The sequence below is a fragment of the Protopterus annectens genome, chromosome 8.part0 (assembly GCF_019279795.1).
Source record: "Protopterus annectens isolate FY-2018-M chromosome 8.part0, PAN1.0, whole genome shotgun sequence".
Lineage (NCBI taxonomy): Eukaryota > Metazoa > Chordata > Ceratodontiformes > Protopteridae > Protopterus > Protopterus annectens.
This window is the reverse complement of record NC_056741.1, coordinates 1583082303-1583104693: the sequence shown is the minus strand read 5'-3', so window position 1 is coordinate 1583104693 and position 22391 is coordinate 1583082303. Positions and strand designations below refer to the sequence as shown.

Here is a 22391-nt window from a genome sequence, read left to right as displayed (position 1 = left end):
AATATAGCATGCTCTACAGGCATGTCACAGCACAGAGTAGCAGACACCTGTGAGAAAGTGCAGACCCACAACCAATGTGAACACAGCCACAGCCATATATGATACGCAATCTTAATATGACACTATATGGACTGTCCGATAAACACCATTCTCATATGTGCCACTCACACACTAACCCTACATTAACTGGGTCATGACACAGTGTGGTACAATGCCTGTCTGTGCTATTGGACATGTGTGTGTGTTTGGACCTACAAACATGTGAGCTGATAGGGTACCATACACTGGAGCAGCATGTAACATCAGATACAACAGTACCAAGAACAATGGCATCTTCCACAGTCTGTGCACAGGCCAAGGTGTGTATTCGCAATACACATATTGTTGACAATCACCCTAAGTACACAGACCCCAGTACTGTACACACAACCGCAGCATGCCCAGGTTATGTACTCAGAAATAACCCCTACTATACTTAACATGTCTAGCAGTCTGATATCTGACTGTCTTGTTATCAGGTATGATGTCAATAAATAATGATGTACAGAACATATGTACCTCTTACTGCATGACATATGTACAAAGGTTGACAGATTTGTGGCTGGAGCCACAAACACTGGGCCAATATTGGCATGTTGCTTTGATACCCTCATACATTTACAGTTGTAACATGGTTTGTTGTGACACATGTCAAAGGGATATGAAGTCAGTAACTCTCATGGCTGTCACCATGTACTGACTGCAATCCTCAGACTATGCTTCTGCAGTTCTAAGATAAGTAATCTCTGATTAACACAAGAAACATAAGACTCCAAACAGTGCCCAGTCTGCAGATAACCCTACAGGTGGGAGTTTCCTCAAACACATAACACTGTCATGACAGGTATTAAATCATGTAGCTCAGCCATATCTACACACACCCTGTTAAACCAACATTACTCCAAATGCAGAAGAGCGACACTTACATTCCCATGTCTGACACATCCCCCGCCTGTTTGTTGGCCTGTCTCCACAGTGTATGTCATTAGAGGTGAATCCCAATAACATATGTGATGCTGTTTGCCAAACACCAGCATGAGGTTCTGCTCACAGTGAATGAAAAGGCCCAACACCCACATGATGTTCTTAGATATTGGAGTGTGTTTCCATGCAATTGGCTATGGGAATGTTACCACAGCTTTTCCACATGCAATCAGCTAGAGGGGGACTGCAATTTGTGCAGAGGCCATCAGATGATCATGAGCATCACTTACAAAATGCAAGCTGCTGCCTAAGCAAAGCAGGTATACTTCTCCACATCCACCAGAGAGGGAGTGAGAGAGACAGACAGAGACAAAGTAAGACAGGGAGGGGGTGGGAGAGTAAAACCTAAGCATGCATGTGTCACACATTTATCAGTACGGGGTTTAAAACTCCTGACTGTCTATGTATTGCTATCATGTGTCTATGCAGTTATTGCATGCACCACAGAGCTTATATGCTAAGGAACTCTCCAAAGTTATATCTGATGGTGAGTGACATATGCAACAGTGGTATATGAGTGATAAAGCAGGTGTAGTACACATGCCTGTCCACATGAACATGTGTCAACATTGACACAGCCACACTCTCTCAGGGACTCACACACATTAACACAGTTGGCAGGGTCAGGAATAGACTTTCTAACTAGCTAGTTTGCCACAATACAGTAATATGCAGGTATCACATGCACCACAGGCGTGATCCGGATGCTTTATGGGCAAAGGATATGTGAAGGTGTCTGACATCAGATGGCATGATTCAGTAGGCCAATGAGAGGTGTAGTGAGTGTGAATGGGGTCAAAATCATCATACTCCAGACACACACAGACACAGGTTGCCAGTACTGACTTGCATGGGTGCATTGCTTCACAGGTGTGTAGTGGTTGACTGTGCAGAAGGCTGTACCAGGCTAGGTGAAGGGTATACTTTGGCATCAGGCCACATGACAATGGTCTGCAGTGTGGCTCAGGGGTGTAGTGTCTGGCTTGGCCCACACAGATGGGTATTGTATTCACCATCCAGTCATCTGGGTTACTATTGTGGGTAGTCAGTGCTATGCAATGCTTGCCATGTATGTGTTCTATAGTCTATGACATGGATAGTGTCTGGGATGTGCACACATCCCACATGCATGTTCTGTGGCATGTGGAACTGTACCTGGGGTGTCTGGGCCATGTTGTGTACACATATTGTTATCATCAGATGTGTCATTCCTGGTCTCATGTGGTGGGAACTGACAGTGGACACCAGGTTGACCCTGTACCCACATTGACAGCATGATATAGGTATTCCCTGGTGTCAGTGGCATCTGTCTATACAGGGCATGTGTTTAAGGCATGGTATGTCATTTGTGGGTCACATTTGATGGGACTGCAGTTGTTGCAGGTGTCCAGTGGGGAGCATAGTGAAGGCTATCTGCAATTATGTGCCTATTATAGTGATGGGACAGGGTGTCAAACCCTCTGTAGTCCGCTGCAGTCACACCATGGTTACTATCTGTGGGCAATATGCAGGGAACTACCAACAAAGTGGCTGTTGGCTAGCCGAGTGTGTTTGTGTATGAGACATGGCTTGAGAGTGTTCTCTGGGTAATACAAGGGTCGCCAGGCCTTGATGTCACATGTAGGAGTATGGATTGTCAACCTCAGCCTCTCTGCTATTTGACAGCTGTTATCCTTGTAAGGTGGGCATTGATACATATACTAGGCCCACCATGTAAGAAATTTGCACAACCCGCTCCACAATGAATCCAGTTGTTACACACTCTCAGCCACCTCCACACAGGATACAAATGAAAAACACAGACACACACTGAGTCTCACAGTTGTCATGTCTGGGATTGGAACTCCTACCTAACTAATACATCACACTACAGAATTACGCAGTTATAGCTTGTGCTATGGAGATTTCTGAATTATTTCTTCCCCAAAGGTGTATTTCAAGGTGAGTGACATCAGAAGGCTTGCCAAAGATGGGCAATGGAGGTTGTATTGACTGTGAATGGCCTCAAAACCATTGCTGTCTACACAGACAAACAAACACACACACGCCATATCTGGGAATAGAACCCCTACAGAACTAATATATCACACTACAGCATTACACTGTTATAGGACACACCACTGAGATTACTGGATTACTTCTTCCCCAAAGGTGTATTTCAAGGTGAATGACATCAGCAGGCTTGCCAAAGAAGGGCAATGGAGGTTGTATTGACTGTGAATGGCCTCAAAAGCATTGCTCTCTACCCAGACAAACAAACATCCACAACTGCGAGGTGTGCGAATAGAACCCCTACCAAACTAGTATAGCACACTACAGCATTATGCTGTTATAGGATGCGCCATGGAGATTACTGGGCTACTCTTTCCCCAAAGGTGTATTTCAAAGTGACTGACATCAGTAACCTTGCCATGGTTGGGCAATGGAAGGTGTAGTTCATAGGTTCATAGGGTCATACATTGATGCTAGGCTATCAACCCTAGGCTGTATACATGCCTAGACATGACATTTCTCTGGCTATGACTTCCCACTATATATACTTCCCTGCACCCCTGTCTAGCAGGGCAGCTGACATGATCCTTGAAGTGAATGTGCTTTCTACCATCCAATTGTCCAGGTTCCTTTTGAAGAGGGCCAAAGTGGCACTCTGCTTGACATGTATGGGCAGTCTATTCCAGAGTCTGGGGAGTCTCTGGGTCAGGAACACATCCCTCCTACATGTATTGTTCATTGTGATGACAGGATTTGGATCCCTGGAGCATATGGCTGTTAGGGTTTGGAATTCTCTAAGTGTAGCATGTCCAACAGCTGTGAGTTTGACATGGCATGTTATGTTAAGTAGAGATCGCCTCTGAGAACACAATACGTGACAGAGTATTGCTGGCTGATTTTTAGATGGTCAGCATAGGGCATCTGGTTTAGGCCTGTGGTCATTTTGTGAGTTACGTCTGCAACCTCTCTGTTTGTTGCAGATGTCTTGTGAGGTACATACTTAACAGGCCATTGTAGTCTGTGCTGGGTTTACTGAGAGATGCCTACAGTGGGACAATGGTCTCCTTTTCCTGGATGTAAAGCCCTTAGTGGGAGGTGTGTCACATAGGTGGGTTTCCTGACTGTTGTGGTGATGTGGTTATCAAGGCTGAGACCACTGTCCACCTGTGTCCCTAAGTCTTTAACACTTAGGTGTTTAGTGTACTGCCACCTATGTGGTACTTCACAGGTACATGTCCCTTCTCAATGGGGATAGCTATATATTTCTTGGCATTGATCTTGAGGCCATGGCTCAGACACCAAGCATGCTTTCTGTAAGGCCCTTCCGTAGAATATTCACATCATGTGGGGATTCAATATTGGTTACCAGTGTGCAGTCATCTGCGACCTTTGTTTGCCAGTGTCCCTTACTGTTGGACTGTACTTCAGAGCAGTAGATGCCAAACAAGGGCGTTGCCACGACTGAACCCTAAGGTACTCCAACTGTCACTTGTCTGGCGCTCAGGTTGGTGTCACCTACATTTACAGTGTAGGTTGTGTCAGTACAGCAGTTAGCAACCCATCAGGTGACATTGGGATTAATGGCCAGCTTGATACATTTATCTATGATTCCAGACTGGGGGATGGTTCTGAAGGTCTTGGCATGGTTCAGATAGGCTGTATGAACCACCTTACCCTCGTCCACGGCTCTGGAGATGGATTCACTGTTGTCATTCAGGTTGAGGTGACATGATTGACTATTCACAAACCAAACCTGGTTAGGGTCCAGTGTTTGCAGGTTGCCAGTGCCTTTGTTTTAATTCCCATGATAATACATTCCATGGCCTTGCAGAGCAGGCACATTATACTGCTGGGGCTGTAGTTCCCAGAATCCAAGATGGATCCCCCTTGTAGACTGGGATAAATGTAGCTGTGAATCACACAGTGGGCATGAAGCCTGAGGTGTGGCTGTGATTAGACATGGCACGTAGATAAGGTGCAACTACAGTTTGTTGCTCATGTAGTACACAGACCAGAATGTTGACTTGTCCCATGGCTGTTGTTGTCATAGCTCTGTAGAGGGTGTTTTTTTACCTATGTGGCTGTTATTGCTGGAATATGGAAATCTATCCATGTTGAGATGGGCCCTGTGGGGTTTGGGAGAAGGGTGCAGTTGGCACTAAATCAATCTGCCAGGATATTGGCAATATCCCTGGGAGGAGTAGATTTAGTACCATCCTGTTGTAGCCCACAGCAGTTCTGAGCATTGCCATTTAGATTCCTTACATAGCTATGGAATGGCTTGCAGCTGTCTCTGGCATCTGTGGCTATATTATGTTCATAACTAGCCTTGGTGGATGTTATGAAGGGTCTCTGCCTTCTACTATTGCTGGCAAGGGAATATTTTGCATCCTGGAAAGTCCCCCATGTCTGCAAGAGTTTTCTCCTTTTGTTGTACAATATGTTTATGGCAGGGGGCCACCACATTGGCATCCTTTTCTTGGATAGGGAGGTCTTGGTTCACTATTGGATGTCACAATTCATGCATGAGTGTATGTGCTCATACAGTGTCTTCATGTATGATTTAGCAGTTGTTCTTTCAGTTCCCTTCTGCATGGGTGTCACAATATTAGTCATGTCTGACATGTGTAGAATGACATTGGCTTTGGAGATGGGTGTTACAGAGGTGTCCTTACTGGGGTGTGGGGGAGGGATGATGATGTTAAGAGTGATTAGCTCATGGGCATACCTGACCACCAATGGGGTGACCATAGGTGTGGAGCATTGATATCCCATGTTGGTAATGACCAGGTCTAGGATATTTGAGCTCCTGGTGGGACTATGCATTACATGATTCAGGGCATTGTGAATTATGACTTCCAAGAACCGTTGGGCACACATGTTGGTACATAATGGTTTTCCCAGTTAATGTCAAGGCAGTGTAACTCACCCAGTATTAGGGTGTTTGCTTGCATCATGATATTTCACAGTATGTTTCAAAGGTCGTAGTGGTTATCATGGGGCATGGTGGGGATCTGTAGCAAGCTATACAATTTGGAATGCAGTCTAACCCACTGTTAGTTGCACCAGGGGTATTTCAAACACATTCTGTTGGGCAAGTAACCTGGTGGTGTGAATATCCTTGGTGAATATGGACACTCCTCCACCTTTATTGTTTTGGTCCTGGTTTGGTGGCCAACAGGTGTGGTGAGAGCTAAGTCTGGTATTGCAGGGGTGCTCTCTGGATGCTTGGATCAGGTCTCTGTTATTGCACAGTTATCAATGTTCTCCATTTATAGGTGTGCATAGTGACTGTGAATGGCCAAAAAATATTGCTCCCTACACACACACACTGCCAAACACACACACACACAGAGTTTTACACTTGCCATGTCTGAATATACTTAACTAGTTAATCTCACTATATAGGACATGCCACAGAGATTACGGGGCTAACTTTACCCCAAATGTGTATTTCAAAGTGAATGACATCAGCAGGCTTGCCAAAGAAGGGCACTGGTGTTTGTAGTGACTGTGAATGGCTTCAAAAGAATTACTCCCTACACAGACATACAAACACACACACACTTGCCATCTCTGGGAATAGAACTCCTACCTAACTAGTTTATCACACTATAGCATTATGCAGTTATAGGACGCACCATGGAGATTACTGTGCTACTCCTTCTTCAAAGGTGTATTTCAAAGTGAATGACATCCGCAGGCTTGCCAAAGAAGGGCACTGGAGGTTGTAGTGACTGTGAATGGCCTCAAAATCATTGCTCCCTACACAGACATACAAACACACACACTTGCCATGTTTTGGAATAGAACTCCTATCTAACCAGTATATCACACTACAGCATTACACAATCATGGGAAGCACCATGGAGATTACTGGGCTATGTCTTCCCCAAAGGTATATTTCAAAGTGAATGACATCAGCAGGCTTGCCAACGAAGGGCACTGCAGGTTGTAGTGACTGTGAATGGCCTGAAAAGCATTGCTCCCTCCACAGACATACAAACACACACACTTGCCATGTCTGGGAATAGAACTCCTACCTAAGTAGTATATCACACTACACAGTCATAGGATGCACCATGGACATTTTGGAGCTACACCTTCCCCAAAGGTGTATTTCAGAGTGAATGACATCAGCAGGCTTGCCAAAGAAGGGCACTGGAGGGTGTAGTGAATGTGAATGGCCTCAGAAGCATTGCTCCCTACACAGGCAGACAAACAAACACAGAAACACAGAAACATCCACACTTGCCATGTCTGGGAATAGAACGTCTACCTAACTAGTTTATCACACTACAGCATTATGCAGTTATAGGACATGCCACAGAGATTACTGGGCTACACCTTCCCCAAAGGTGTATTTCAAGGTGAAGACATCAGCAGGCTTGCCATAGTAGGGCAATGTGAGTGCAGTGTGTGTGCATGGCCATAACCCATTCATCTAGAGGCAGACACACCACACTCAGGCACACACAGGTTTATATTTCACAGGCACATGTATACAACTGCTAGATGAGTACTGGCTTGTACAGTCTTGTTGCACTGTTAGCACTAGTACCACAGACACTATAATGCTGAGGGATTCCAGAGGCATATGTCTATGGTAATTGACAGTTGCACATCATGTGGTTTTAGCCAATTGGATGTGTGCTGGGTGGGACAGGCCTCATGATGGAAGGCTCTTTGTTGCTGTCACTCTCTTCCACATATCTTTGTATGTGTACTTTTGGCCTATTAAAGTGTGTTGTCCTTGGATATATCCTATCCGATGTGTGTGCAAAGCATGACTGGTGCGTACTGAGGAGTGTATGCACTAACATCTTCAGCTGTCAGATAGGTATGGTCCACTGTTGTTGCCAGACATGGGCTTCATTTCCTCAAGTGTGTGAGCATGCCCAGTATGACCTTTCAGTAGTTTGTTGTCTGACATGGCCTTCATTTCTCTAAGTGTGGGAGCATGCTCAATATGACCTTCTGTATTGAATGTGTGAATCCATTCCAGGTAGATTGTACTCCAGTGCAGACTTTTGTTTTCTACACCTACAGGTAGCAAACTGTTTCTGCAGGATATCTGTCCAACATTTGAAAATATGGGGTCAACATGGGCAAAGGATAGTGGGTTACTGTAGGTAATTGTGTCTGTGCTACTTCTGCTACATGGTTCTGGTGTTAGCAGAGATATTCAGAGATATGTACTGTTATACACTGTGATGTTTTATGTAATCATGTACTGTCAGATAGACATATTTACTTGCAATGATGTCCTGGGAAACACAGGGTGACTGCAGCTGTGTCCAGTATTGTGGTCAGCAGCCACATATTCTTGCACACTCATGCCATTCTGGAAGGGAAGCTGCAGACACTTGATGCTGGGTCTGTGTAAATGGTTTAGCACCTTGGTACAGTGGTGGCAGAGGATCCCATACTTATACATCCATGGACGAGACAGTATGGCCATAGCTTGCTGTGGTGATGCCTCACAGCTGTACAGATTCACACAGGTTACCCAGAGGCTGGGGTCATAATTCTGGACATTACCCCTATACATTGTGGTTTATGAGCATGTTTGTAGCAGCCCATTCTTGTGTTTGCAGCCAGGGATAGAAGGTGCACATGGCTGAGTTTCGGACTTCACACACTCCATGCCACCCATGCTCCCACCCCCCCCCCTCTATTATTCTATCCTCTTCCATACATCATGCGGACATTCTCTAATATTTACTCTATAGTTATCACCTCATCACAGCAGTAATTTTAGTGTTGGTCCACAGTTCATGCAATGAGACATGGTGGACATGTTACTGTGATTTGTCCACATGGCCTTGCATTTGAGGTCTGTGGACTGACTTATGTTGTTATTTGGGAGTTCATGACATCACATACATTGGCAGTACGGGTGAGACACAAGCCTTTGGCAGTGGATTGTAGGCCATTTGGTAGTGATGCAGGCCAGCTGTAGCAGGCCGTTGCATTCTGTCAGTCCTACAGTCCCAGACTGCGATACACTATATTCCCCTGGGATGACAGGGTAGATGTGCAAGGTGTTCATGCCAATACTTTCTGTCAGTATTGGTCTAATGGTGTGGATGCTGGCAGGGTGCTGCTTACAGCTAGGGATACACCTTCATGGGACACCTGCTTTGCATGCTGCATTCTTTTGCTATTGCCATACACAGGTGGGAGTTATAGTGTACTCATTCCCAACAGCAGGGTTAAGGCTGAAGAGGTACCTGTGGGTGGTGGTGGGGTGAGATGGGCGCATGTGTGCTATGTCCATTACTTGCATCTGAGTCACAGATATGCATGGGACATTCCACTTATGCTGGCTTGTGCAAGGACATCAGCTGTTTGTCAATACATCATTCTTATGACCTTTGTGGTCTGCCAGTGTTTGGCCAGATGACATCGGTATTCTCTACTACAAGCCCAGATAATGTGCTGCAAACCTGTATGTACAATTCCAAGGGTGTGTCCATTTGACAGTTACATATTATACACTGTCTGTCTGGGGTACTTCCCCCTGTGTACTGCTTGTATATCTGGGCCAACAGTCATGCCATGTCCATCTTTCAGATGGTGACACATATTACTTCCAAACATTTACTATGGCTTACTGCTGGGATGTGTTATTTTGGGAAGCATTGTGTTTGGCACTGCAGTTGTGAAAACTTGGCCCTGTCATCAGCTGTACTGGGCAATGGCCACCGGGACAAAAGTCACCATGCATACATACTGACCACTCTCACACAATATACAATACACACCAACCTAACACACGCAGACCTGCATATTGTACACATGCTACCATCTATCCTGCTACCTTGGCCAGCTCAGGTAATCTGTGCTCCACTATTATACCTACACATACATGTTACTACATTTCTGCATAGGATTGGGGGGGGGTACACCTATGTGTTACTATGTGTCTACATAGGATTGGAGGGGCACACCTTACTGTTACAGCATTTCTACATATGATTGGGGGGCACACCTGCTGTTAGTAAGTGTCTACATAGGATTGAGGGAGTCACACCTGCCTGTGATTACAGTTCTACAAAGGGTGGAGTGGCACACCTGACTGTTACTACGTGTCTAAATAAGAATGGGGGGGCACACCTGACTGTTACTACATTTCTACATAGGATTGGGGGGCACACCTAATTGTTACTACATTTCTACATCAGATTGGGGGGGGCACACCAGACTGTTACTACATTTTTTACATAGGATTGGGGGGGCACACCTGACACTTGTACACATTTGCTATTTCTGTGCTGGTATGTCAGGTACTACATTTCATTCTGTATTCTAACATTTCATGGTGACTAGAGGCATATCAGTGTACCACAGGTCTTAGGTTTGATTGACCTACATTTCAGTTTCTGACTTCTAACCCTTCAAAACTAACATCCCACTGCCTGACCTGTTGTAGTCTGTCTGTGTAGGCCTGGGGGGGGGGGGTTACCCATAGAAATCAATCAGAGGCCTTAACACAGCTTTTGTTTGTGTTTATCTACACCTGTCCTGCTGGCTGAGACTGTTGTTGGGTATGTGAGCCTCACTGACTGGCATGTGTGTGTCATATGGACACACATGTGGCCCAGCACATTTCCTGCAGTGGGTTTTGTCACCTTATCCAGTACTGGCTAATATGGTGACACCAGTATTTGTTACAGATCTCATGCTGCCACTATAGGTGTCTACTATCTGCTGGCATTCCATTCAGCCACCTGATTCCCCTGCATGCTCATATCCATACCATAGATACAGGTAACAACACATACTACTCCATTCGGCAATTGGTAGGAAGAGCGACTTACCTTGTGGCTGTGCCAGTATTGAGGATGGTGCTGGAGGGCTGCCTATGTTGGATGCACATAGTACACTCCCTATACATGGTTAGGCACAGGTAGTGTCATGTTTGGCATCCCTTTTACTGTATGTGCAAGTCAGAGAGAGGTGTTATTCCCTGGGTCCCTAATGTGTCAGTGTATGTGCTATGCGTTGCCTCTTTACCAAGGCCAGAACATACTGGGCACACCTCCTTCTGCCTACTTGGGCAGGCTCAGGTTGTTCCTCCTCTGAGTCACTCTGTGCCTTTGCAGGCCTTGGCAATGGTGGGGGGCTGTGTGACCCTGCCATATGCTGTGCTGCAGCTGTTTCTGCAGGATCATATTGTGTAGCATGGCACATACAATGACAATTTGGGTACATGTAGCTGGTGAGTATTGCAGGGCTCTTCCAGATGTGTCTAGGCACTGGAACTGTGACTTGAGCATCACAAACACATGCTCAATTATGATTCTGGTCTGTGTGTGTGCCTCATTATGGAGTTCTTATTTGGATGTGTATACATTTCTGATGGGTGTCATCAGCCACGGCTCCAGTGCGTAATCAGCATCCCCCACTAGGTAACCATAAGGGATGTCCCCAGTGGCAAATCTCTGGTACAGCTGCATCAGATGCCAGATGTGGGAGTTGTGATAGCTTCCAGGGCAGCCAGCACACACATTCATTATAATGCCCTGGGCATCAGACATGACCTGGCAGTTGATGGAGAGGAAGCCCTTGCGGTTGATGTTGACCCTACCCTGTTCACCAGGTGGTGCTTTGATGCATACAGTCTATAGCACCCACTACCTCAGAGTATTCTGCTATTTGGTGGAAGAGACGCATATTGCTGACCAAAGCCTCACTGGTGTTGGGAAAATATACATGCTCACCGGCATGTGCTGACATGGCATCCAGGAACTGGTGGAGTATCCTGGATGCTGATGCCTGTGAGATCCCCGTGATATCCCCAGTTGGCCTTTGGAAGGTACCTGTGGCTAGTATTCTTAGGCCTACACATACCTTTGTATCCACTGGGATGGGTTCCCCTCTGTTAGTTCTGTGTGTGAGGTGTAGCTGGCACTGCTCAACAATTTGCTGTAGGAGGTCCCTGTCCACCCTATAGAGCTCCACTATCTCCAGCTCATGTAGTCTCTGGTAGGTTACCCTGGGTCTGTACACTGTTCTCCGTCTCCTCACTGTAGGTTGATATGACAGCATTCTCATCCTCACCACCCTCAGCCTCTTCCACATGTTAATGTACGATAGCTGCTGCAGCCCCTATCATTTTGTTGCTTTCGTTTCTTAAAATTTCCCTGCTTGTATACACTGGTGGTGTAGCATATGTGGGAAAAAACAGAGGGAAAGGTGTTTGCATAGTTTATAGTAGTGTTCTGGGCTGGGCTGCTGCCTGTGTAATTGGCCGATTCTGATATATTTCACCTGCCAGCTATGCTAGTTCTCCTTGATAACCTTCCTACTGCTGTTTTCCCTTCCCATTGCCTTCCTGTTTAAGGCCAGGAGCATGCCGCACAAACACAGTGCTCAAATGTGCACAGAGCTGCTATATCCTGGTTTACTTTTTTCTTTTTCCTTTAAAACACGGTGTGCGGCACGCACACCTGCTTAGGCAATGTAAAGAGTACTAGACAGCCTCAGACACACCCTCTTGCTTATCTCTGCTAAGCTAAGGGCAAACTCAATCCACAGGGCTCCAATTAGCTTACAGTAAGCCTGACACACTCCCCTATGATGTTAGCTAACTCTTAGGCTTGAACCATGCTATTCCTGCACTTACATGGTTGGGTGCTGGCTAGCATTTGAGGGGAAATCTGGGATTCAGTATCATTCCCCTCATTTGCATAGGATTGCCTGCTAATGCATAGTTACAGGTCCCACACTGAGCCTTCCCCTTTAGCAACCACTATGCACTAGCCATGTTGTCTTCTGCCTGCCATAGAATATAATGGCAAAATAGTGATTTTGGTTAGAATGCTTATTTCCGGTTATTTTTTATATTTTTGGCCCAATCTCATTTGCCCTATGCTTAAACAGTCGAAATCGGCTAAAAAAGTAAAAGTTATTTTTTTCTTTTTGCAACTGTTTTCCATGCCAATGGCCATATATTTGGCCATTGGCATGGTTTCCACATAATATAAACCCTTTATTTGGAGCTGTCATGGCTCCATTTTGCAGTTTGCAGAAATGTACTTGGTTACTAACCGAGTAAATTTTTACACAATACACTAGTCCTGCAAAGCTGGCTGACAGCTTCCTGGATCACAAATTCACCTCATTTGCATGTTTTTCACCTGCAAATGGAGTAATTTGCATACAAGAGCTGTGCCCGTGCAGGAATAATGCAGGAGCACTCGTGCACATCCCTGAAGGTTATTCCTGGATTGTGCAGTGGCCATATTGCCTCCAGGAGCTCCTGCACTGTTTCTGCACGCCGTGCAGGCCTTGCTGAATCCAGGGAATGAGTGTTTAGAACAAAAAATAATTATGAAAGAATTGAATGAAATTCTAAAAGATATTAACATGAATTCTGCAACTGGAGTGGAGAGAACTGAACATGGTATATATAAAGAAATGAAGGATTGACAAAAAAATATATAAAAGTTATGAATGAATGGTTAGAATCTGGAATTAACGAGAAATAGATATGTACAGGAGTTATAAAATGTATATTTAAAGAAAGAAAAAAAAATTGGACACCTATAAGATTGAATAATACGGTCATAACATTTTTATGAAAATAATAGCAACAAGGTTACAAAAAAATGGGTAGAATATATGACCAAAATGTATTTGGAAGAATAGGAAAAGGAAATCAAGAGTTATTATGAATAATAAGAGAAATAATTGATGATAACATAAATAAAAACGTAGAAGTGAAATTTATGATATAGATTATTATGGGGAATTTCACAGGCATACAGTGTAAGAAAAAAATATTACAAGTAATAAAATCTGTTTATGAAAGGAATTATGTGAAATTAAATGTTAGTGGCTGGATTGGGGAAGAAATAAAACTAGAATGTGGAATAAAGCAGGCTGCCAAGCCAGTAGTGTATGTTTATCATTAGTTATGAATATAATCATGAAGGAAATTAATAAAATGTCAAGCAGCAGTGGAGACAAAATGATGAAGGAAGTACAATTGCCAATAATGTATAATTATGTAGATGATATTGTATTAATTGTTAAAAATAAAACATGGCTAGAAAAAGTAAATGAAAAATTAAGTATAAATTAAAAAAATGGTTTAACTTTAAATAAAGAGAAAAGTTAAGGATTTGGTTTTAAAGGTATGATATGAGGTATTAAGTTCATTGAAAAATATATAGATATATTAGGAATAATATTTGGAAGGAATGAATACAGACAACAACAATGGGATAATGTACTCAAAGTAAAGGATATGACTATTTTTTGGAAATCTTAATCATTTTCATATAGGACAAAAGCAGGAAAAAGTGCTTATGTTGCTAACATCTGTATGATTCCTATTAAGTATGCAAAGGAACTAATGATGATTATATATATTTTTATGAGTCTCTATTCTGAATCCAATCAAGAGAGGGATTCTGTATATGAAAGAGGAGCAAGGAGGCTTGGGTTTAATAAACCCAATAGTATATTCAGCATCTTTAATTTTATATAAGGTATTAAAAGGAATTATTAAAGAAAATAACAACTTGATAGAAATTATACTATAGTATAAATACAAAGAATTGTGGGAAGGAATGAAAGTTAAAAAAAAGAAGTAAAAGCAGTGTGAATTAAAAAAATGAGAGTACCAAAACAAAATTGTGTTATAAAAATAAAAAAATAATATATGTTAGAAAAATAGAAAGGAATGGTACTTAAATATCATAAAAGCATTTTACTGCATTGACCCATGGAAAGATTTAGAAATAGGTAAGAAAAAAGTCATAATGATAAGATATAAGAACCATAAAAAGATGAAACCATATAATGTGTTTTTATGGAGATTTTCTATTAGAAAATTGCCAGTTAAGGTAAGTATGCTATACAAGGAAATCAAGATAGAATATGTAATAAATGTGGAGAGTTTGAGACTACTGAGCATGTGTTTTTGAAATGTGAAAGAGTTAATAATTTGTGGAAAGAAATATGCTAACATAATATGGTGAAAAGTGTGTTAAAATTTGAGCAAATAAATATGGATGTAATAGAATTTGGTTATGGTACACAAAAACAGGAAGAAGTAAAGAAAATTGACATAATATTTTATGTTTCATGGACTATATGAAATGAGAGACTAAATTAAATTAAATACAGTGGAAAACAGACTTTGACAAAGATTCTGGAGAAAATATTTTGGTTGTGGATAAAAGAGTGGGAGGGATTCTTAAATTGAAGTTTATAATGTATGGAGATTTGTAAATAGATATAAATAATGTAAATATGTAAATAATATGTAATGTATATATCAATAAAAAGCCCTACTCTTTTCTTTGTGAGGGGGGACTTTTTTTGCTACTGTACTTTCTGCTTCTGTTCATGGTGTGGATGCAGTTAAGAGAAGCTGTGCAGTAATGGATGGGGAAAGAGAGTTGTTCTGTTGGTGATAGCAGTGTGATTCTGTCAGTCAGACAGAAAACTGTTGTAAAGCAAGTGGGCAGTACAACTAGTCAGCATTTAGCTGACTTTAAACCTTAGGATTTTGAAGAAGTTGCTGTAACAGAAATTGCTTCTGGAGGTTTGCCTGATGAAAAACCGGTTGGTTTATTAAACAAAGATGATCCTGGAGAAAAGTCTGAGATTTCATGGTTGGATATTATGGAAAAGTTTTTTTGAATGGACAGGGAGTTGGGCGGACATAAGGTTATAGGTGGGATACAATCTGGTAATTTGTATGTTAATACAACTGGAAAAACAAAAGGTATAAACTTTATTAAAAAGAAAAAAAATTGTTGTTTGGATAAGAAAGAAGAAATAATACATATTCAATGTTTCCTTTGGGTTTTGAAGCAAAATAATTAAATCTTTGATTCATTTGGGGAAATAGATATTTTGTGACTTTACATTTGAGACTGAAGACTTAATAGAAATATTTTTGTTTAATTTTGAAAAAAGGACTGTTACCCATGGATGAATATGTATTTTCTAGGCAAGGGACTCAATTAAAATGTGTTTGCTCAGTTTTATGCACATGAAACTGACTCAAAATATGATACAAATTATTTTTTATATATATGTCATTTAATTTTTGATACTGAGAAAGTTAATGATCAGTGTGGTATTTGGAATGGATGTGGGAAGTGGATGCCATTTTAAAATATGAAAAAATTGTAATAAAGCATATACCAAGTGCTATATATATTTATAGTAATACAGGAACAATTAGGTATATGGGCAGCTGATAAATGAGTTAAAAAAATAAGATATAATCAATGTGGGAGAAAGTCATATGATGACTAATTTTAAAAAGAAATATAGAATATGTAAAAGTGAAGGACATTTGTGGTTTGATTGTAAAAAGAATAAACAATATAATGCTGATCAGGATGAATAAGAGATTTTTGTAATGTCTGAAACTAATGAGGAAGTAGGAGATAAGGGTTAATGGTGCTAATGAAAAAGAGAGTAAAAAGATGACTTAGATATAAATGTTGAATTTCAAAAGGATGAAAGTAACTGTACTGTGAATGTTGAAAAATGAGGAAGAAATTGAAAGTGATAAGTCAGATGTTTGCGAAGGTAGTGTAAAGGATGTTAGGTAAAGAAATTTGATAGATGCTAGGGTAAGGGTGAGAAAAAGAAGATTTAAAAATGAATCACCAAAAATTAAAAGAAAAGGTAAGGAGTAGTTTTAGATGTGTTGCAGTAAATAAAAAATAGTGAAACATCTGATTCTGAGGCTGAAGAAAAAATGTAAAATACTTTCCTTAAACACAAAATGAAGGGAAAGTAGTAATTTTAGAATGCTTTCAGTAAATGTGAATAATATTATTAATATTGTAAGAAGGCTAGGGAATGGTGTGCTAAATATGATGTATATAGTATTCTCATAGAGGATGTAAGATTTCTAACAAGTGAAGACAGACTGCAAACAGAAAAAAATGTGGGGTAGAAAATAATAAGGAATTTAGAAAGTGAATGTTGTTTTGGAGTGGCTCTATTGGGTAAAAAAAACAGTAACAATATTAGCTGTAACACTGGTATGGATGGGAAGGTTAACTGTTGTGGATGTTAGTTGGAGAGAATAGAAATATAGCATTATATATGCATAAACAAAAACAAGGAAAGAGAGAGAGAATCTGCTTCATCAAATATTAGGTTATGTGGTGGTTAATATGAACATTATTAATTGATATAAGGGAAAATTAAAAAGAAAGGCACATATTTTAATATATACAAGAAGTGATAAGATAGTTGTGTGGAATAAAAGTCAATTAACTTATAGAACAAAAGCAATTGGATCTGAAATGTACTGTTTTATACTACCAGAGGTTTTGAGTGTTGTTGATGGTGATACAGTAGAGTCAGGTTTATTGGATCATTTAGCAATATGGATGGAAGTGATGGAATAAATGGAGTATATTAAAATAGGAAATGGAATATACAGGAAATGCAGGAAACAAGCTTAGAATTTTTTTTGTAAAGTGGAAAGGGAGAAAAGAGAAACAGAAGATAATTCAAAATTAAGGACCTAAGTGGCTTGCCCTTCACAAATGTTCTCTCAGTATTAGGTAGAATGAGCTAGTGACACTAGACTGGAATAGAGCTGCAATAGAGCTGAACAGATGGGACTGGTAGGAGTATCTGAAGTCAAAATATGATCTCACTGTACTTGGCTGAGTGAGCAAATGAGAAAGACCCAGGAGAAGTGTTCAAACACAAATTTACAGGAGGGCGGGCAATTCTGAAGGCACCAAGATTAATACCAGAACAAGAACAAGGAGGAAGTGCGGGAAACTAACTGCAGAGAGAGAGAGAGACCATAGTATTCTAGGAAACAAATAGAAAAATAAATAACTACAGAGAGACACAGACCACAATATTCAATGAAACAATTAGACAGAAAAATAAAATGCAGTACAATCTTTAACACTGCAAGTTTGTACTTAACTCAGCTAGTAATGCAGTTGATTGTAAGTATGTAGCAGAACCAAACAACTCAAATATTGAGCAGTAATAAATTCAAAGATATGTGACTAACACTTATAAATACAGAGAAACTCTCTAGGCTAAGAGGTTAACACTGAATATCAATGAAGTGAAACACAATAGCCCCAACTTACAGGAGAGAGACAGAGAGAGATAGAGAGAGAGAGAGACCACAGTATTATATGAAACAATTAAAAAGAAAAATAAATACACTACAGAGAGACACAGAACACAATATTCAATGAAACAATTAAATAGAAAAATAAAATGCAGTACAGTCTTTAATACTGCAAGTTTGTACTTAACTCATCTAGTAATGCAGTTGATTGTAGGTATGTAGCAGAAGCCAAACAACTCAGATATTGAGCAGTAATACATTTAAAGATATATGACTAACACTTAAAAATACAGAAAAATCCTCTAGGCTAAGAGTTTAACACTGAATATCAATGAAGTAAAACACAATAGCCCCCAATTACTGCAGAGAGATGGAGAGAGAGAGAGAGAGAGAGAGAGAGAGAGAGAGAGAGACCACAGTATTCTATGAAACAATTAAATAGACAGAAAAATAAAATGCAGTACAATCTTTAACACTACACATTTGTACTTAACTCAGCTAGTAATGCAGTTGATTGTAGGTATGTAGCAGAAGCCAAACAACTCAGATATTGAGCAGTAATAAATTCAAAGATATTTGACTAACACTTATAAATACAAAGAAACTCTCTAGGCTAAGGGTTTAACACTGAATATCAATGAAGTGAAACATGATTGCCCCCACTTACTGCAGAGAGACAGAGAGAGAGAGAGCGAGAGAGAGACCACAGTATTCTATGAAACAATTAAATAGAAAAATAAGTAAGTACAGATAGACACAGACTGCAATATTCAATGAAACAATTAAATAGAAAACTAAAATGCAGTACAGTCTTTAACACTACAAGTTTGCACTTAACTCATCTAGTAATGCAGTTGATTGTAGGTATGTAGCAGATCCAAACAACTTGGATATTGAGCAGTAATAAATTAAAAAATATGTGACTAACACTTATAAATGCAGGGAAATCCTCTAGGCTAAGAGTTTAACACTGAATATCAATGAAGTGAAACACAATAGCCTCTACTTACTGCAGAGAGACAGAGAGAGAGAGAGAGAGAGAGAGAAAGAGACCACAGTATTCTTTGAAACAATTAAACAGAAAAATAAATAACGACAGAGAGACACAGACCACAATATTCAATGAAACAATTAAATAGAAAAATAAAATGCAGTACAGTCTTTAACACTGCAAGTTTGTACTTAACTCAGCTAGTAATGCAGTCGATTGGAGGTATGTAGCAGAAGCCAAACAACTCAGATATTGAGCAGTAATAAATTCAAAGATATGTGACTAACACTTATAAATACAGAAAAACCCTCTAGGCTAAGAGTTTAACACTGAATATCAATGAAGTGAAACACAATAGCCCCAACTTACTGCTGAGAGACAGAGAGAGAGAGAGACCACAGTATTCTATGAAACAATTCAATAGAAAAATAAATAACTACAGAGAAACACAGACCACGATATTCAATGAAACAATTAAATAGAAAAAATAAAATGCAGTACAATCTTTAAAACTGCAAGTTTGTACTTAACTCAGCTAGTAATGCAGTTGGTTGCAGGTATGTAGCTGAAGCCAAACAACTCAGATATTGAGCAGTAATAAATTGAAAGATATGTGACTAACACTTATAAATACAGAGAAACCCTGTAGGCTGAGAGTTTAACACTGAATATCAATGAAGTGAAACACAATAGCTCCCACTTACTGCAGAGAGACACAGAGAGAGAGACCACAGTATTCTGTGAAATAATTAAATAGAAAAATAAATAACTACAGAGAGACACAGACCACAATATTCAATGAAACAATTACATAGACAGAAAAATAAAATGCAGTGCAATCTTTAACACTGCAAGTTTGTACTTAACTCAGCTAGTAATACAGTTGATTGTAGGTATGTAGCAGAAGCCAAACAACTCAGATATTGAGCAGTAAGATTTTGTGAGTAACTGTAGAGAAGACAGGCAAAGATAAAATCAGAGGAAAAGAACATAATGTATCAAATGTTGTAACTGTGCAGGCTACACAGTCTTTAATGGGACTGTACTTTTCCATACAGAGAACTCTATTGGGGTCCGATAAGGCCCATGTTACCTATTGTGTTTTATTATTATTTTAAGAACATTTTTAACAAATGTTTCTTTGGGATAAGCTGTTTTTCATTTTGTTTTCCTTTATGTGTACTGCAAGAGTCTTGCATCTTTTCCTGTAGATGATGCTTACATCTCTTTTCACTTTGAGGCTATCACGTTGTATACTAACTTTTTGAACATTTTATTGTTTTTGCTGTCAGTTGTTTGTATTTGCAACTATGAATGCACATGACCTTAAATGATGTGCATGTGTATATGCATTACCCTGAGAGTCTAAGTGAATTGTTACCACATTATTACTGTCAAATACATGCTCAGCTTTTACCAATGACTATAGGAAGAGGAAGCTGGATGGTTCCATTACTGCATTCTGCTGATTAGATCTTTTTTGTGTTCTATAGCAGGTGGAATAACTACTGATTACCTCATGAAAAGCTGTTCTACAGGATTGGAGTGTGGTCAGAATACAACACTGTACACCGGGTATCAGGCTATCTATGCAACATCCACATGCTGCGAGTATGATTTCTGCAATGCTGGTGCCATTCAAAGTAAGAATAATATTAGCAATACTGGGAGGAATGATGGTCTTTGCACATACTAAATCAAAGTAGGTAGTTGGAATCTAATCAGTGTTGATGTGCACCATTAGATCATTTCTGCAGTAGTCTTAAGCAATATGGGATGTCCTGTTAAGGATTGGACCCAGCCAGCTTTCCATAGAATTAGGGCTCCTACCATGTGCCGTAACCATCATATGCATGAGGGATGAAGAAGAAAGTTGGTGTCTGGGACGCCAAATGCTTCAGAACCTTTGTGCAAAGAACAGTGCGTGTCTCTACCTGTTTCAGCAGATCAACAGTCGGCTAGCTCTGCTTCATATCTGGGTAGATATGGTCCTTATTGGGGAATACCTTCCACATTTGTTAGAAAAAAGAAAGTGTTTATATTTAGTTGCATATTTGATTTAGGGCATTTCTGCACACTGAAACATGTCATTGGAGCATTTTACCTCAGAGTTTCAGTTTTATTGGTGAGACTTCTCTTAGGGAATTCCTGTGTAAAATAGTGCTTTTCTTACAAAGCTAACTATATTTTACTACAGAACATTTCTGAAGGGCTTGTACTTTTATTGGACAGGGTGGTCTTTCATGGTATTTTCAATAAAAAAATAAATGCAGACCAACCCTTCTCTGTTGACCATTTATCAGACATTATACTCTGCTGCAAACTGGTCCTGAGTCTCTGTGGCAATTCCCTAACTCTTTTGTGAATTTTTAATAAATTTTGTGAGGAAAAGTCTACTGCTAGGCTAACTGCCTTTGTGGGCCATTTTAAGCCTAGCGAATTACCCCATGTGAGAATCAAACTCTGCACCTTTTGTCTATAAAGTAAGCACTTTAAATATTAAGACAGCCTCCCACAACCCGAGATTATATCACCCCAGAAAGGACTCGAACCCACAATTCCCAGCTTAGGAAGCCAATGCTTTATCTATTAGACCACTGGGGCTAAAGGTGATAGGGCAAATTTATCCACTGCATATGACAGAGAGACAGCATTTAAAGCCAGGGCATAGACCTGGGTCTCACTAACACTTGCTCATCTTTCCCAAGCCACAAGAAGAAAAAAAAAAGTGCAGCAGCCTTCAGTCATCAAGGCAGCGTCCTTCTTGTCTCAAACACAAATGGATGACTCTGTTGTGGTCATCAGTTGTTCCTCAGAACACTCATCTTCTTCTCCATATCCCTGTGGCATTGCTCCTTGAGATACCACTATGAACTGGGAGTCGGGCCTATCCTCTGTGGCTATAGAGTTGCCTTTACTAGGGAATGGAAGGCAGTATCACCCTTGCAGGCTTCAAGGAAAGTACCAGGGATGCTCATTTGCTAATCCACACTGAGTAGCCTTTCTGCCAGGGCAGACACTGGCCATCCAGCCACTCTTTTTATGTTGATGGTAGTGGGGGTCTCCTAGAAAACGTCCAGACATTATTTTTTACACATCTAGAACAAATAACTGGGTGGATTGTGAATGATTGTTGAAATGACTATCTTCCTCAGAAGAGGAAGAACGTCTATTCATTATTAGATTCCGATTCCCAGTCTGAGTAGCAGCATTTAGTCTAGGACAGTCTAGATGGAAATGTTTCTGAATGTTTTTTTTTTCAATTTTTCCTCTGATAACTAGAGCTCTCCTCAA

At 40.6% G+C, this 22391-nt stretch overlaps 1 protein-coding gene across 1 annotated transcript in view; it reads left to right on the top strand.

The window, feature by feature from the left end:
* LOC122809551 (urokinase plasminogen activator surface receptor-like) overlaps positions 1-22391 on the top strand; it is a 481166-nt gene that overhangs the window by 176165 nt on the left and 282610 nt on the right. Inside the window, exon 3 of the mRNA XM_044081133.1 lies at positions 20591-20740. Coding sequence (XP_043937068.1) covers positions 20591-20740 — 150 coding nt within the window. The remainder of the gene's footprint in view (positions 1-20590; positions 20741-22391) is intronic.